At 37.8% G+C, this 18695-nt stretch overlaps 1 protein-coding gene across 1 annotated transcript in view; it reads left to right on the top strand.

The window, feature by feature from the left end:
* Nucleotides 1-18695, top strand: part of CCSER1 (coiled-coil serine rich protein 1) — a 964914-nt gene that overhangs the window by 689767 nt on the left and 256452 nt on the right. The window contains exon 7 of the mRNA XM_063458635.1: nt 3324-3401. Within this exon, the coding sequence (XP_063314705.1) occupies nt 3324-3401 (78 nt within the window). The remainder of the gene's footprint in view (nt 1-3323; nt 3402-18695) is intronic.

The following is an 18695-nucleotide window of genomic DNA, read 5'->3' as shown; positions in this document are numbered from 1 at the left end:
ATGCCGCCACTAGCAGCCCGCTGACGCTGAACCCAGGGGACAGCAAGACTTCCCCCAATGTAAACTCCGGTGGACATTAAGCTTGGTCTATAATATGCATAACCACACATGTGTCCAGCATTACTCTGTCTCTCATCTCTAAAGCACGCACCTAGCTAATTGTAAAAAGCGTATAATGCCCACTTGTCATAACATAAGCTGGAAGACCTAAACTACCTTCTTCTCATAGCTTACTAATTGTCTCACTATCTACTCATAGTCCCTAATAAGCTATGATTAATAGATGCTACCTGCAAGTAGTCTAATCAACACATGCATAATCTGTTTAATTTTAGGCTCACAGCCAGTTTATCCAATGCCATAACGTTTCGTATGTTTAAACAAGCAAAAAAAAAAAAAAAAAAAGCGCAACAAATCATCTTTACCATTATGTCACTGCATCAACTCATGTAACCTGTTAATTGTCATAACTACACACTGTACCTGACATTGCGCTTAAAAAATAAAGAATTAAAAATAAAAAAAAAAAAATGCATTTGCACATGAAAAGAAAACATTTAGGATACAAGGAGTTGGCTGGACATTTGTTTCTGTTGACTTATAAGAGTATGCAAAAAATACAGTCATAAAAAAATATATATAAATGATTGAATTATTTCATGAACTTGAAGTGTATCTGTCACCATGGGACATGTTCGTCTGCAGCTAATGTGTGAATGTACAGAAGAATGGATCAAATTGCAGACAGCTGTCAACTGCACGTTTGTCAGACTTACTTATACGCTTGCATCAAAACAATTGACAACTCAATATATGCATGCATGAAAGGAAGAATTGTTTGGAAAGATGGAGTGAATTGTCTATTCTTAACATGGAACACCCAGTCTTTGTCATTATTTACGTCAATACTTTCATCTAGGGAGCACTTTGAACATATGCCTCTTGCAGTTATATAAGTAATCATGTGTTTAATAAAAATAATATTTTATTTTTTACTTTTTATTTAAACTTTTTTAGTATTATACTATATAATCAGTATCTGCAAAGCCGTCTAAATTATATATAAAGCAAAGTTTCCATACAACTTTATATTCAAGATATTATTACCTTACCCATTGAATAAATAATGAGGGAAATATATGAAGAGCGATTCTTGGGAAACATGATTAGCAGAAAGATTCCCTTTGTGTCAATGGTGATTATTCCATCCTGCCCTATAAATTAAACTTGCCTTTGGACCCAATACACAGAATTAGAACTAAGTTTGTCTGTTCCAGTTTCCAGTGTATTAACTACATTTAAAGCACTTTAACTTGGAAAGTAAAGACAGTACATTTTATATTAAATCCACGTAGAAAGTCCTTCAGTAACAATCATATGCATTATGTACTGGCTTCTGTCTGGCTTCTGTCAAATTAGGCAATTGTATCAAAATGCACCAGAGATGTCAAAATACAATCATATTCAGTGGATTTATTCACTAAATAGTAAGGTTTATTGAGTTAAAGCAGCTCTGTCACCATCTGGAGTCTTTGCATATTTTGCAAAGACCCCTAATGGTGATATCACTTCTTAGGGTCCGGGAGCTGGGAAGGGGGGTCATGGAAGGTGAAATTTACTTACCTGTACCTGTCCGTCTTGCACGTTGCCATCACCTTTTTGTTGCTCCTCTTCAACTTCTGATGCTTCAGCTGCCATGAGTGATATTAGCGCCGTACTCTTACAGTATTGAGGTCTACCGAGGATCCCATGAGACAGCAGGATCCTCCATAGAAAGAGCTTAATTTTTCTGCAGCTGTCACTAGTTATGCCTGGGGGACAGGACAAGGCTTGACAATGGTTGCTAAGTTTTGTGTCAAGCTTTGTCAGATGTGGGAAAAATACTAGTCCCAACTTTGTATCAGTATATCTCTTGACTAGAATGGAATTTCAGTGGAATCCCAACACAATCAGTGTGAGTATTTCTTAATGATTCTATTTTTATGAACTACTCATCTTTGAGGGGGTTTGATGAGGTGTGTGACAGTGAAATAAAAGGGAAAAAAGTGAGTAGGCAATTGACTACCCACTCACCGACTCGATCTTTTCATTTTTTGAATAAACAATTTAATTTCAAATTAAATTGCTCCTCCTCCTGGTGCTAGGGCACTTCAAAACACAGAAACCTGAAGAATGGTGACTGACACTACAGACTGGATGTGTAGGAAACTTTGTTCTTGTCACGGTGGAAGGGGTGAGTGGGCGGACAATTGTCCATTGACTTTTCCTTTCATTGTTGGATAAATCCCCTTTTTTATTTAAAATGACAACTGCTCCTATTTTTCATTAATACAAGATAGTAAAAGTAAAAAAGAATACTATTAATCATTATAAATTCAAATTATCTCCTACTTCCTATTTGTTTTCAATCCAGATATATAATAAACACATTTTGGCAAATTTTTCAAAAATGGCTGACGTTGCATAGCCATTAGGCCAGATAATATTGTAGCTGTTCTTGCATGTCAGCACAGACATAATTTTTCCTTCTTTCCTGCTGTTTTGGCTGCTGAATGGCCTTCACCAAATATCTGTAAAAAATTTCGACCTGCACAAATAATAGCTTTCTGTGTAAATCCAGAGAAACTGATTAAGGAATCTTTCTTTTTGTTGCATAACAAGATGGCAAAATCAACTATGCAAACAGTTTTTTGAGGGTCTCGTGCTTACCTGGTTACTGTCATGAAGCTGAAAAACAATGAGGAAAATAAATGTATGTTAGGTAGACACAATTCCCCAGCATCTAGTTTAGACCATCAAGAAGAGAGAGTTCCTTGACGTACACCACCCTGGGCTTCCAGGGAATTATTTGCCCAATCGCAATTACACTACTTATTGTGTTATGATCCATGTAGTGGCATTGACTGGTCTATGCATTTTACAAATTTGTATCATCTTTTGCTTCTGAACTATTTTTTATTTTTTTTAAATGTGACATCTACCATTCATACTTGTCACATTAATACATTTGTACTCAAAGGACAGTTTTATTTTTTGCTTTTTTCTGTTATCCAAACCCTCATAGGGAAAAGCAAGACAGGCTGTCACAGGACTACAGCATTTGTTTTGATGGAAAAACATGTCAACTTTAAAACCGACCATAAAAGCTTTAAAGCACAAAATACTGATGTAAATTTGATGCCAAAGTAGGATTTGCATGGCTCTCTTTTGATTATTAGGAAAGGAATCTGCCATTATATGGTTCTTTTTTATCCTTTTGTTGACATATTGTGTTATTTGTAAGCCACACATATCTCATTTTATCTATTTTATTCCATTTACAGAGTGCTGACATGAGCCCGACAAGTAGTACAACTTCACTTCCAATTAGTCCCATCGCTGAGAGAAGTCTTCCTTTTAAGGTATGATATGATATATGATCATTAAGCAGTGTATATGTTCGTAACATTAACAGTACAGTCATCTTTTTTTGACATCTAAAGGGAAATAGCCAAGTGCATTATTTTGTCCAAGGAACAACTGTTCCCAGTAGCTAAATTGTTTGCATATAAGTGAGGAAATTCTATTACTATTTGCCAGTTTTTCATTTTAGCCATTATTGTTATGACCTACAACTGTACCTTCCTACCCATGAACTATCTTTCTTTCAATATTAATTTATATTTGAAATAGGTCAAATATGCTATAGTAAATTTAGGCAAAATCATATGGTGAAATTCACCAACATTTAGAAACTAAACTACCAAGTCTATCTTTATATGAGGTTAACTAAACCATTGTTATGCTAGGTCTAAATTTTGTGAGTTTGACTAGTGTAGGAGTTGATCAGGAATTTGTTCCCGAACAAGTAAGAAAATAGCCGTCAATATAATAAAAAAAGGAGATAAATAAATAGTCTAACAAGGTGCTAATTTGTGGTGCTATAAAATAAATTATTATATAAAGAACATTAAAAAAAAATATACAGAGTAATAGAGCAGGCCCTCAACACATGTACACTGGGTTTGAAAATGAATAAAGCTATTGTACCTCGTTCATGGTTGAGTCCTCAGGTCTGTAGTTTAAGCTGCTCACTCTGAAACATGATCAGTGTCCCAAAAGTTTAGTCCCACACCAACACAGACACTGCATCCACTACACAAACAGACGTTGCTTTCACTACACAAACACAGACACTGCATCCACTACACACACTGCATGCATTACACAAATACACACTGCATCCACTATACCCACACTCTGCATTCATTTCACACACTGTATCCACTACACACACTGCACCCACTACACAAACACACACTCTGCATCCAATATGCACACACAATGCATCCACTACACACACTGCATAGCATAATGGATGTGGGAGTCATTTTGATGAAGGTAGCAGCATTTCATCCTTGGATCCAGGCAGTACAACACCCTGCCCTCTGCACACACCCGTGGTCAGTAGGCAGGGTTGAAAACCTAGTGTAGTTCCTAGTGAGGGGTTCCAATAAATCTAATGACTTTCAGGAAAAAAATATACATACAAATCCCTTACATCCCTATGTTACTATTAAAAAAAAAAAAATTCACAAAAACATGATGAAAAATTTTTACAAAGCAACGCATATAGATCCAAGTGAGCTTCAAGGCGGAATAATATTTTATGAAGGCTCTCGCACATTTTTAATTCTTATTAGGCTCTGATTGGTTGGTTTGTAAGCGCTCTTACAAGCAAGTCTCACTTCTCTCGGACTTCCCATTGGACTAGAGCAGCCAGCAGCCAGCAGCCAGCAGCCAAATAGTTCAGATTCTTCAAATATAGCAATCTCAGCCCAGATTTCAGCCACCCAGCAGCATTCAGTCCGGCTGAAATCCAGACCAGAGTATTCTCTGCAAATCCAAACATTGTTAAATTGCATTGTGAATAAACCAGTACAGCACCAAATTGTTTTATCCATTTCAGTAAAAAGCCATTTAGAGTTTAGTTGATTACCCTGTGTAATTATTTTGATTACTATATAGAGATAACTCTCTAAAATACCATTGCACAAAACCTCACCGTGAGTGCCTTCTTCCACATACAGCAATATCAACTTTAGTCTACTTATATACAGAGTTGAAAGTAAAAGGGATAATAACATATTTATTTTGTGGACACATTTTTATGTACACATTAGATTGTGTTTTAGTACATTAAGTAACAATGAATATGATATCTGTTCAAATAAAATAAATGAAAAATATCAAAGATAGAAAACTAGTGAACAAAGTGAATTGCAAGGATCCAGAGATAAAAATCCTGAAGTATTTTTTTTTACTTATTTGAGTATTCCTTTAACCGTTCTAATAAAGATGGTATTATTGTAAACATTAAAGTTATAATTACCATCACTTTAACCCCTTAACGACCAAACTTCTGGAATAAAAGGGAATCATGACATGTCACTCACGCATGTCATGTGTCCTTAAGGGGTTACAGACAAGTAAAGTTTATTGTGACTGCTTATTAGACTTGGAAATTTTGATTTCCCAGACACTATAGTTATCTGGCTACAATCTTGTTATAATGCCAGATAGATACTGTCTGACATCCACAATAGACATTGCTGTAACAATATTCAAATTATGACTTTGTGTAACTCTTTTTTTGTTAAATGCATAGTAATTTTCTGTGAACATTGTGAGTGTTAGAAGCCATTATCAGTTTTCTCCATGCACATGCCCTATCTTAGACCTCACTGTTAATGTTTGTAGGACCATGATCCCATTGTTTGTCAATCTAAACTGAATGCATGCATGGCTCACCATTGCAAAAAGTCAACATCTCAATCAAGTGCATTGTTTAAATAAATGTTAATGGCATGTTCACATATTGAGAAATATACCTGTATGGTAGAAATAATGTGTATATTTTTCTGAATGTTTCAAGGTTAAGGAAAAGGATAAATACTACTGTCACTTTCAAGACAGAACTATGTCCTTTCGATTCATTGAAGGGATGTGTCATGGAGAATAAATTTAGATTCATGTCAGGATGACTGGTTATACATTTTAGCTGTATGTTTACCAGATTATAGATTCAGGTCTCTGTTCAGATAAGTATTAAATAAGACAAAGCAAAAAAAGATGCCCTTCATATTAAAGGCCACCATTGCTTTCAACCAAGCTACCCAAACTCTTTGTGCTATACAATAAACTGGATTGTACGTATTGACATTAAATTATGTTTCCAGATCTAGCAAGTAAGTAGAAGACAACGGTTTTATAGAACATAGAGGTGTCTTACTCAATTTTCTATTATGACACGAATGTTTGGTTTTTAATCTTCTTTGTATTTGCTGAGCTCGGAAAACAGTTTCACCCTTTCATTATGTGTTCATCATACATTTCAGTAGAAAATGCTTCCACACATTTCTGGTTATCAATATCTACTGTGCAGTTTCTGTTTGCTAGACGACAAATGGTTCGACTGCATAGATATTAATAGATATTCTTTTGTGATCAAAGAATCATAAATTAACAGAGAAGGTAGCATCATTCAGAGTTACAGGATATATGTTTTTCTATAAGATATATGTATTTCTATATGTTTTAATAAATATTGCTAATAGGTACACATACAGGGTTATTTACTAAGGTGAGAGTTCAAAGTGAATTTCAATTTTAAGACCAGAGCAGCTGAATGGAAAGCTTAGCTGGCCTACAGAATATTTCCAGATTGGCTAATGTGACCTTAAATTTGAAATTAATTTTCAATTCACCTTTTTTTTCTCACTTCAGTGAATAACTGAGTTGGAATATCATGTAGCAAAATAGGTTAACAAATTATACTATAATTCTCTTTATTCTCCCTAGGGATCTCTGGCAGAGGGATGCAGTATCTGAGGATATTGCTGCCTCCATGAAAAGTGCATGTTATTTATTTATTTATTTTATTTTTTGGGGGGGGGGGCAATATACTAAGTAAAAATAATACCCTGGTGATCTGATGGTGGTGTGTGTGGTCTGCACCTCCGGCTGGTGCAGACCATTATAATTGCTCCCTCATGGTTCAGGCACCCCGTAATAGAGTCAGTGAGAAGTACTAAACCTATGCTGCTCTGTAATATAGCTAGGAGGTTTTGTGAGCATATGACTATGATTGCACCAATAGCAATACAGTAACTTTGTGCTGGGTGTCACTAAAGATGTGAGCTTACAATCAAAAAAAAGCTTGAGTGCAGGACATCTCACCTCTTACCTGCCACTGAGTGTATGTAGTCAAAGACCATGAAAACAAAAGGGGATAAAACAAAACACTAAAATGTAGACTTAAATTATCTGTGAGCATGGCTAAGCTGCTAGCACAGTAGGGGAATCTACTGCAAGGGTACTTTTGGGAGAATTAGTCTCTACCCTACAAAATATGGCCAACAAAAAATAAGCAGAGATATTGCTTATGGATCACTTATGGATCACTTACGTGGATCACTTCCTACAGTTCGATTTCCCAATGACGGAATGCTGGGGTTAAGTTAAGGTCCAATGTAAAGTTTTTTTTTTGTTGTTAATCCATCTACATAGTAACCAAACCTTTATAGACTAAGCATGACTCAGGTCAACAAAACTTCTAACCCAATAACCAATCAGACACCTTAATCTCGCAGAATGCATGGGGTTTGCAAGTAGATCGTAGTGTTGTCTTCCCACCCAGTACATGTGGAGGTTTTATGACCCTTATAATCCATTTTCTTGTTTTTTTTTATTCTTTGCTTAAGCTTGAAAATCAGGTATATAAAAGTATATTGACAGTAGATAACAATACAAGTAAATAACGCTAAGTTACACAAGGCAATATGCACAAAGAGACTGTGGTGAAGTACATTGATATGTACATAGTACAGCAATCGTGTGATAAGGCCAGTACTATAAATATATTAGTTTGCACCCAAAAAACTCTTCAGGTGATACAACGCTCTAGATTCTGGTAGAGGATTTACTTGTAGCACCTGTGTCATTATTTTACGCATTAATATGTGCATTTGCCATCCACCATCAAATACAGTAACATACAGCCATACTATAACCCTTTCTCCAAGAAGTTTTGGCGATATCCCTTCAGGAGTATAATGAAAGAACAGAGGAAGAGAGAAAAAAAGAAACAAGAAAAGATAGAAGAAGAATAAAAAGGTGTCACCACTGAAGGAGAACAAAGTGGCACCAGGCACTTGTGCTTATATACACACTCAGAATGCTGCCTGTCTGTCCCACCCAAGAGGCTGGTCAGCCGCTGGTGGTAAAAATAGATCCATCTATCAGTCTACCGCTAATCATCACCAGAGAAGGTCTCCCACAGTTCCCACACCTTTGTAAATGTCTTCATGGTCCCTCTTACCTGGGCACTCAACTTATCCATTGGATAATTGTCTTTGAGTTTTAGGAGCATCATGTCCATGGGTTGGTACGTATGATTGTAGCCAAGACTGAGCAAGTGCCAGTCTGGCCACTAAGGACATTTTGTGAAGGAATTTTTGTTCTGTACTTGTCCACCCATCAAGTTGTTCGGATAATAAGAATACCCATGGATCAGCAACCACCTGTTTTTTTTAAAAATAAAATATTTGTTAAACCATTTTCCTGGTGTCTAAGTATCTACCTTTATACTTTATGCTGGTTAAAAAAGACAGGTTTTTTAAAGGGCGGATTGTCACAGGCTAGAAATCCCAGCCTACTCACTTTCTTGCTCAAACAGTGCCAATCTGGAAGTAAGTGTATAATCTAGTCTGCACCAGCCACAGGTAAATGTCTATTATTGTTGTATTCATATTTTTAAATAAACTATTAAGCAAATGTCCTTGCATATAACTTTTCAAATTCCCCTTTACAGTACATTATATTGCACTCTCATATAGAAAAACAAATTAAAAGGGCGTGTCTTGGCCACCATCTTAGATGGCCACCGTTTAGAAGAGCTCTGGGGACACAGTGGCTTTAATGATTTAAAAATGCATTTTTGGGAGGCGTAGCTGACAAGCGAGCTAAGCAGACGCATGCCACACTAGCACCCGCTGCTTCTTGCTAAAACTTCCACTTTTGACTGCTATACACACCAGGCAGAGACATACCAGACAGCCAGAAGCTCCCACACACTGTAGTATATTGGGTAGAAGTGACAAAAAACAGTATGCAATTAGATCAATGTAAAAAAATATTATTTCACTGAGGAGTGAATAGTCAGATGTTCCTTAAACCTGCCTACCATATTCAGGCTCTCCCCTAGTCTTCAATCGCTTAAAAAGTGCCTTAAAGCCCATCTCTTTAGGAAAGCTTATGGCCTCCCAGGGTAACCTCTACCTCACATACCTGTTACTTGCTCTCTCCTAAAGGGCAGCACTTTACTCTCTCCTTCAGTTCTACTCCACTCTCATACTATTTGATTGCTATCTCCTGTCCTGTTGTGCTTTATACTTCACCTCCTCTAGACTGTAAACTCATTTGAGCAGGGTCTTCTTCAACCTATCGTTCCTGTAAGTTTTTTGTAATTGTCCTATTTATAGTTAAATCCCTCCCTAATATAATATTGTAAAGCGCTACTGAATCTGTTGGCGCTTTATAAATGACAATAGTAATAATAATAATAACTAATAGAGTTAATTTACATAGTACTTCTGAATGCATTCAAAGCACTGAATATATGCTACATGTTATGTTGACCAGACTATATGTTCTGAATTTAGTTATTCCCTTGTTTTCAGAGTGGCAGATATGTTCATATTTTTATATTCCTAAAAATGTTCAGCCTTCTATTAATCTAGAACATCTTTTGACTATAGTTAGCATCATAGTTTTCATGTGGTGATTTGCACTGCAGAAGTTATTGCCTACTGGTGTTTGTCTTTTTTCTATTAGGTAGTACAGTGGTGAAGATGTTTTATGTTTTTTAGACAAGAAAAAATTGGACCCAAAGGTCCATAAATGGGAGAGTAATCCGGAAAAATAATATAGACAGCCCTACCTTTTAATAATCCTAAGGGGAACAAAACAGGGGAAGGACAGGTAAAGAGGAGGGATGGGGATGTACCAACCAGAGCCTGACCTAAAGGGGTAGGTGCTTGCTAGTTTAAAGTAGCTCCCTGACACAGGTCTAACTGGAGGTGACTAAAAAAAATTCCCATATCCAGAGCCTCAAAGTGGGTGGTCCTAGGTAATCAGGCAAATGGCAAAAAAGAAACTTAATTAAATAAATCAAAAAAGGAGGAGAAAAAACCCGTCAGCCAGCCTTTCCAGCAACTTCAGCAGTGACCCAGCCAGTGGGCATACCCACTCCTTTCTTGAGTAGGTGTGCCTCTCTGGGAAGCCATATTAGTAGGTATGAGCAGGCAGAAAACCATATTTCTACTTGCTATAGAGATATTTTTAGAAATCAGAGCTACCTGCCAGAAATACAATAGAAATAAATGAAATGCATGAAGCCTTCAAAAATAATAATCATGATGAATAATTCAGCACTGATTGTGTTGTTATATCCATGACCTGAATTTGAGAAAAATTGCAAAGGACTTAACCCCTTAACGACGAGTGACGGACGAGGTCCGTCACTCAGGGGAATGCGTTAATGACGAGTGACGGACCTCGTCCGTCACCCGTTAAAATTAACCCCAGATCGCCGCAATCGCGGCGATCGCGGGGTTAATGGTGCTCCGGTCTGCCTCTGCATTAGAGGCAAACCGGGAGCACCGGATCGGGCTGTCAGAGTACATGTGCCCGCTCTGACAGCATGCCAGAGCGGGCACATGTGCTCTCTATACTCACCTCCGCCTCCCTGCACTTCCTGGTTCTGTGTGAAGTGCAGGGAGACGGATCTTCAGTGATCCTGCCCCCTGGTGGAAAGAAAACATTGTAAAATTAAAATCCCACCCCCCTTTACCCCCCCTTTACCCATTTTAATAAAAAATTAACCCCTTCCCTGCCAATTGATCACTGACTACAGTGATCAATTGGCAGGGATTACATTTTACTAAGATCTGATTTTTTTTTTAACCCCTGAGGGTTAATTCTTTTTTTTTTAACCCTCAGGGGTTCAATTTATTTTATTAATTAATTTAAATATTTTTAAATTATAAATTTAGCTAGCTGGGGAGGGTGGAAGTTAGTGGGGAATTGGGGGATTTAGTATTACGCTAACTAGGGGTTAACGTTAAAAAAAGTTTAAAAATAAGCTTTAAAAAGTTAAAAAATTAAGTTAAAAAAAAAGTTTTAATAACATTTAAGTAAAAAATTTAAAAAAATAAACCCTTTACCCAGTCCAAATAAAAATTAACCCCTTCCCTGCCAGTCGATCACTGCCTACAGTGATCAAAATACAGATCACAGTATTATACTGTTCTAATTTTTTTTTTAACCCCTGACGATTAACTTTTATTTATTTTTTAACCCTCAGGGGCTAAATTTATTTAATTAACTAATTTAAATATTGTATAATTAAATATTTTGCTAGCTGGGGTGGGTGGGATTTATGGGAAAATGGGGAATTTACTGTTAGTGCTGCTTACTGCTAGTTAGGGGTTAACGTAAAAAAAAAGCTTAGAAAAATGTTAAATCTGTAAAAAAAAGTTTTACGAAAGTTTAGGAAACTTTCAAAAAATGAATAATCAAAACAAAAGTTTAAAAAATAGTTTTAAAAAGTAAAAAAAGTTTTAAAAAGTAAAAAAATACATTTAATAACGCTCATTACCACTACACCTGGTACAAGCTAGCGGAAAAATGATCCCACGCTAAGGTTCAAAATATGCCTTTTGAAATACCCTGGGATGTCTTCTTTAAGAAATGGTGTGGCTTTATGGGGTATTTGGTTTATATAGCCTGGTAAAATACTCTAAAATGGGACATGGGCACAGCGTAAAAATTTTAAGTTTGAAAAAAAATGGAATGGCTGTGTCCCAAATGTGCCCCTCCGATGTCCACATATACCTGGCAAAGGTACATACGGGGGTATTTTTGTACTCAGCAGACATAGCTGAGCAACATATGAAGTATTATACAGTGGTAGTACACATAAGGTTTGCAAAATATACTGTGCAAACTCACTTTGTGTGTCAAAAAGGCAGAAAAAACGCTTATTACCACTACACCTGGTACAAGCTAGCGGAAAAATGATCCCACGCTAAGGTTCAAAATATGCCTTTTGAAATACCCTGGGATGTCTTCTTTAAGAAATGGTATGGCTTTATGGGGTATTTGGATTATATAGCCTGGTAAAATACTCTAAAATGGGACATGGGCACAGCGTAAAAATTCAAAATTTGAAAAAAAATGGAATGGCTGTGTCCCAAATGTGCCCCTCCGATGTCCACATATACCTGGCAAAGGTACATACGGGGGTATTTTTGTACTCAGCAGACATAGCTGAGCAAAATATGAAGTATTATACAGTGGTAGTACACATATGGTTTGCAAAATATACTGTGCAAACTCACTTTGTGTGTCAAAAAGGCAGAAAAAAACGCTTATAACCACTACACCTGGTACACGCTAGCGGAAAAATGATCCCACGCTAAGGTTCAAAATATGCCTTTTGAAATAACCTGGAGTGTCTACTTTAAGAAATGGTAGGCCTTTGTGGGGTAGTTTGAATTTAAAACCTGCAAAGATGCTTGGAAATTGCACATAGGCCCGGCGTCAAAATTCAAAGTTCGGTCAAAACTGATATGGCTTGGTCTCCTATATGGCACTGTAGCTTCACAAAATAATGCCATAGACATACAATGGGGGTGTCCTTTTACTCAGAAGACTTAGCTGAGCATAATTTGGGGGGTTTGAACTTAGTGGCACACATGAAATATACAAAATGCCCAGCAAAAATGCAATCCGTATGTAAAAAATGCACAAAATTATTTTTTACCACATACTTTGGCATGTAATGGTAAAAAAATGGGGGCATGTTAAGGCACAATATGCACCTTATGAGATACCCTGGAGTGTCTTCTTTTACAAATGGTAGGCCTTTGTGGGGTGTTTTGAACAGTCAAACTGTTATAATACCCCAAATGGAAGCATAGGCTCATTAAATCCGTCTCTCAAAATTCTACTGTGAATACTGAAAAGGACAGGTCTCCTGTATGGCACTGTAGCTTCACGAAATAGTGCCATAGACATACAATGGGGGTGTCCTTTTACTCAGAAGACTTAGCTGAGCATAATTTGGGGGGTTTGAACTTAGTGGCACACATGAAATATACAAAATGCCCAGCAAAAATGCAATCCGTATGTAAAATATGCACAAAATTATTTTTTACCACATACTTTGGCATGTAATGGTAAAAAAATGGGGGCATGTTAAGGCACAATATGCACCTTATGAGATACCCTGGAGTGTCTACTTTTACAAATGGTAGGCCTTTGTGGTTTTTTTTTGAACAGTCAAACTACTATAATACCCCAAATGGAAGCATAGGCTCATTAAATCCGTCTCTCAAAATTCTACTGTGAATACTGAAAAGGACAGGTCTCCTATATGGCACTGTAGCTTCACGAAATAGTGACAAAGACATACAATGGGGGTACCGTTGTACTCAGCAGAAGTAACTGAACACATTATAAAACTTTGTACAGGAATAGCACACACCAACTTTACAAAATACACATGAGAAGTTCTTTGTTATAAGTTTGTGTGCGAAAACCCCCAAAAAACACAATTTTACACCAATATTTAGCAGAGGTTGGCGGTAAAATGGCTACGTAGAAAGTGTCAAAACAACCTTAGGTAAATAGCCTGTGGTGTCTACTTTATATAAATATATACTTTTGTGTGGCAATTTTGTTTTCTTTTATGGCTATTAGGCTTACAAGACAAACATACCAAATTCTAAAATCGCTCCACATAAAAAGTTTATTTTACTCCTTGTGCTTTGTGACCTGTAACTACCAAAAAAAACTTAAAATCCCAGACACATTATATATTCTGTAATTCAGAACAACTAAATGAATTTATTTTTAATTACTTTCCTTAACCTGCACTAATTATGTACACATTATTATTGCAAAAACTGTAAAAAAAACACACAAAAATTCATTTTTTTGCATATTTCTGTATTTTTTTATAATAAATAAGCATGTATATATATATGTGTTACATCAAATTAAAGCCCTTTCTGTCCTTTAAAAAACGGTATATAATATGTGTCGGTGCAATAAATTAGTAAAATGCAAATTGCAGTTGAACGCAAATAGCAAAAAATGCAAAAAATGCCGTTGTCATTAAGTGAAAGACAAGCTTCTGAAGCTCTGTCCTTAAGGGGTTAATTCACTCACCAAATAAGTTCAATGTCATTTTCCCAAACCTCGCTCTTTTGTCATACAGGACACCCTAACTCTAAAGAGTATACTTGGAAATGAGATGGCTTCTCCAGAGAAAAAGGTGACATTTCTGCACATCAAAACTCAAAGAATCCATCACAAAATAAAATAGTTTGGATAAATTGTTCCTTTTGCTGTATCCCATCAAATGTTATATGACTACATCATAGATACACAATATTGACACCTATATTATGGAAACTTGGTAATAGCTAAAAAACATAAAAGTAGAAGAAGATATATGGCTCTAATTCAGAGGTGCCGAGAGCTTGAACCTCTGAATGAGTGCCAAAACAGCCCTGGAGTTACTCTCATAGAATAGGGAATAACCCTCAAATATGCTCTATAGACAATAAAAAATTGGACCCAAAGGTCCATAAATGGGAGAGTAATCCGGAAAAATAAGATAGACAGCCCTACCTTTTAATAATCCTAAGGGGAACAAAACAGGGGAAGGACAGGTAAAGAGGAGGGATGGGGATGTACCAACCAGAGCCTGACCTAAAGGGGCAGGTGCTTGCTAGTTTAAAGTAGCTCCCTGACACAGGTCTAACTGGAGGTGACTAAAAAAATTCCCATATCCAGAGCCTCAAAGTGGGTGGTCCTAGGTAATCAGGTAAATGGCAAAAAAGAAACTTAATTAAATAAATCAAAAAAGGAGGAGAAAAAACCTCTATAAGGGGATTCTGGAAAAAAAAAACAAATCCCAGGCTGCATACATTGAACTTGTTTCTAACATACTTAGAACAGTTCTTACTAAAAATATCTTCCTTTTTAACGGTACCGTCTATCAGCAAATCAGGGGGACAGCGATGGGGACTTTGTGTGCCCCCTCGTATGCAAATCTTTACCTGGGTACCTGGGAAAATTACATTAGATCAGCTCCACACTTGAGTCACTTTATGGGGATGGTCTCCTGCTGGAAACGGTACATAGATGATGTACTAATTATAATCTTAAGTTAAGGTCATTCTCATTGAGAAGTTTTACAAATGTTTCAAAATCCTCCGCGTTGATTTTGAAACATTTGTAAAACTTCTCAATGAGAATGACCTTAACTTAAGATTCACCAGTGAAATGGGCAGAAAAAAACTCAATTTTCTGGACATAACTTTAACTATCCAACCTGGGGGAAGCGTTGTAACCACCCTCTTTAAGAAACAAACTGCCACCAATAGTCTTTTGAATTGGCATAGCCATGGTATACAGCATATTTGAGGGTTATTCCCTATTCTATGAGAGTAACTCCAGGGCTGTTTTGGCACTCATTCAGAGGTTCAAGCTCTCGGCACCTCTGAATTAGAGCCATATATCTTCTTCTACTTTTGTATTTAGGTGTTATGCACCATATGCAGCCCTCTATACATCCTACTACAGAGAATACGTCTTTTTTAGACCCAGAGATAATCTTATCAGCTTAATGGCTGTATTTCTGACCAATAAAATAGACCACAAACAATGGTGTCTAGATGCAGACAGTATATTCTCTACCAATTCCTCGCTACAAGATCTCCCCCCTGTGGACATACAAAGTGGTTTTAACAAATTAACCAAAATCTTCAAACAGCAAATTAAAACAAGCTGGGAGATTTCCACCTTGGAGACATATATATCCAAAAAGATTATCCCAAGAGGCCTCAGGGTCTTAGTTCCACCCTCTAGAAAGATTGAGATAGAGGGATTTACACAAGAATGGGAAGATGCAGCAGCTAAATGCTCTACCACTTTCATGTCCATAGTATGCAAATATGAGTCCATACATCTGACCAATATTCAGAAAACTCTAGACACTGAGATTGAAAACATCCAAAAGTTTAAGGATGACCCCCAATTTCAAAATTTAGAAGTAAAATTAAAGTCCAACTTGGATAGATTCTCCTACCAAATCAAAATCAAGAAACATCATAAATTCATAAGAGACACTACAGATTTTGAAACAGGGAGGGTCTACCGCCAAACAAAAAGGAAAGTGAGGATTGATTCTGATCACTTCAGTACTTCCGAATACGAAACTACTGACAACGAGGGTGAACCCACAATCACTAACCCCACACAATCTGAACCTAAAAGCATACTAAGGAAAGGGGTAGATTTTTTAGGGCTACGACAAGCAGACGAACTCCAACGACCCAGAACCAGACAGGCACAGAGGGGCAGAGGTCAGAGACGACAACGACGTCAATAACTAAGGATTTAAGGATAATTAACCTATCCTCGTTCACACTGACTGATATACAAACTAAAACCCTTCTAAAAGGTTTATCCTTTGTACCCACCCCTCCCTTTAACAAATTCTTTTGGACAAAGGACTTGCACCTGTTCGCTCGCAAGTTGGCCCTACACAAATACCATACACATAAAAAAGAACAGAAAGCATCCAGTTTGGGATTGACAATCAGGGATATGGACTGCTTGGAGACTCTGGTTGAACTCCTGGACTCCAATAACCCCAATGTCACCAATATCCCAACCACTCATCTTTCACCTAAGAGCCGCTTCACACCACATCTGAAAGACTACAAGAATATTGCAGTCTTTCTGGATATGGTATGTAGGGAAATTGAAAAGGTTGAATTAGGAACCCTACGTATAGAATCCACTGGTAATCTCACCAAAACCGAAAAGGCAGCATTAAAAGAACTCCAAGATAATGATAAATTGGTAATTAAGCCATCAGACAAAGGTGGTAATGTGGTTCTCATGGATCATTCTAATTACATAAAGATGGTCCAAAAACTGTTAAATGATAAAGAGACCTACCAAATACTTGTCAGGGTACCTGAAGTCTCTACCTCTGAGAGAGGTAGAGACTTAGACGTCTATCCGTCCGGACGAGCCATTTCCTCCGTTCCTCGCGGTACACCCGGTCACTTAAACGCCGGCCGCGAGGGATCCACTTCCTTTTCTAACAGGACGCACGGCAGTCGACGTCATGACGCCAACCCGGAACGACCTGTCACTCAATTCCCTGGAAACTAATCAGGACTCGCCGGAGGCGTGTCCACCCTCCGGAGCCAGGGTATTTAACAGTGCTTCTCTCATTTGCTCATTGCCCTGTCGTGGTTCTAGTCTGCCTAGTCACACAGTGCTCTTGTGTTTCAGTTATCCCTTTGGTTTTGACCCGGCTTGTTTCATTTACTCTGCTTACCTCTGTCTTCCTTTGACTCGGCTTGTTCCTTGCTTACCTGTCTTCTCGTTCCCTCGGCCTCGGCTTGTCTCTGACCATTCTCTACTACCTCTGTACGTTAGTCCGGCCATTCTAAGGTCCGGTATACGTACCTTCCTACTGTTTGTACCCTGCGTGTTGGATCCCTGTCCCGATCCTGACATTACGACAGGGCCAATGGATCCTGCAAGTACAAACAGTCAGCTTGGTCCTTCTGATCCTAGGTTCGAAGCCATGGAACACAGAATGGATCAGATGGCCCTAGCCCTACAGGCGTTATTATCTCGTGCTAATAACCCACCAGAGGAGACGCGTACTACTTCTATTTCCCCTGTGAGTTCAGGCCTAGAGGTAGCCACTGTAGGTGCCTCTTCCCGTATTACTCCACCAGTACGTTATGGTGGTTCACCTGAGAAGTGTCGTGGTTTTTTAAACCAGATCAGTATCCACTTTGAATTACAACCTCGCTCCTATCCTACAGATAGGGCGAAGGTTGGATTTATTATCACCTTACTCATTGAGAAAGCTCTGAGATGGGCCAACCCATTATGGGAGAATGATAACCCACTAGTATATAATTATAATGCCTTTGTAGCTGCCTTTAGAAGAACTTTTGACCCTCCTGGTAGAAAGGTCAATGCAGCTAGATTACTGTTGCGCCTGAGACAAGAGAACCGAACACTTGTGGATTATGCACTAGAGTTCAGGTCTTTGGCGGCAGAAGTTAAGTGGAATGAGCAGGCATATATAGATGTATTTTTGAATGGGCTATCAGATGTAATCCTCGACGAGGTCGCTACTAGAGAGCTTCCTGAAAATTTGGAGGATTTAATTTCGTTCATTTCTCGTATTGATGAGCGTTTAAGAGAGAGACAGAACACTCGAGAGAGGAGCCTTAGATCTTCATTTAAATTAGCTCCCGCATTCCAAAGTCCTGATTCCACTACCGCTCTGTTTCCTGAACCTATGCAGATAGGCAATACTCGCCTCTCAGAAGAGGAGAGACAGTACAGGAGAAGAGAGGGATTGTGTATGTATTGTGGAACCAGAGGTCACTTACGCTTGAATTGTCCTAATCGTTCGGGAAACGATCGCACCTAAGTTTCTCTAGAGGACAGGCCTTGGGTGTTTCTATTTTGTCCTCTATTCATAATTATAAAGATCACAGGCTTCTGCTACCAGTTTCTTTAACTTGGGAGAAGGGAATACT

The sequence above is a fragment of the Pelobates fuscus genome, chromosome 6 (assembly GCF_036172605.1).
Source record: "Pelobates fuscus isolate aPelFus1 chromosome 6, aPelFus1.pri, whole genome shotgun sequence".
NCBI lineage: Eukaryota > Metazoa > Chordata > Amphibia > Anura > Pelobatidae > Pelobates > Pelobates fuscus.
The sequence above is the reverse complement of the archived record's forward strand: the minus strand, read 5'-3'. Positions and strand labels throughout refer to the sequence as shown.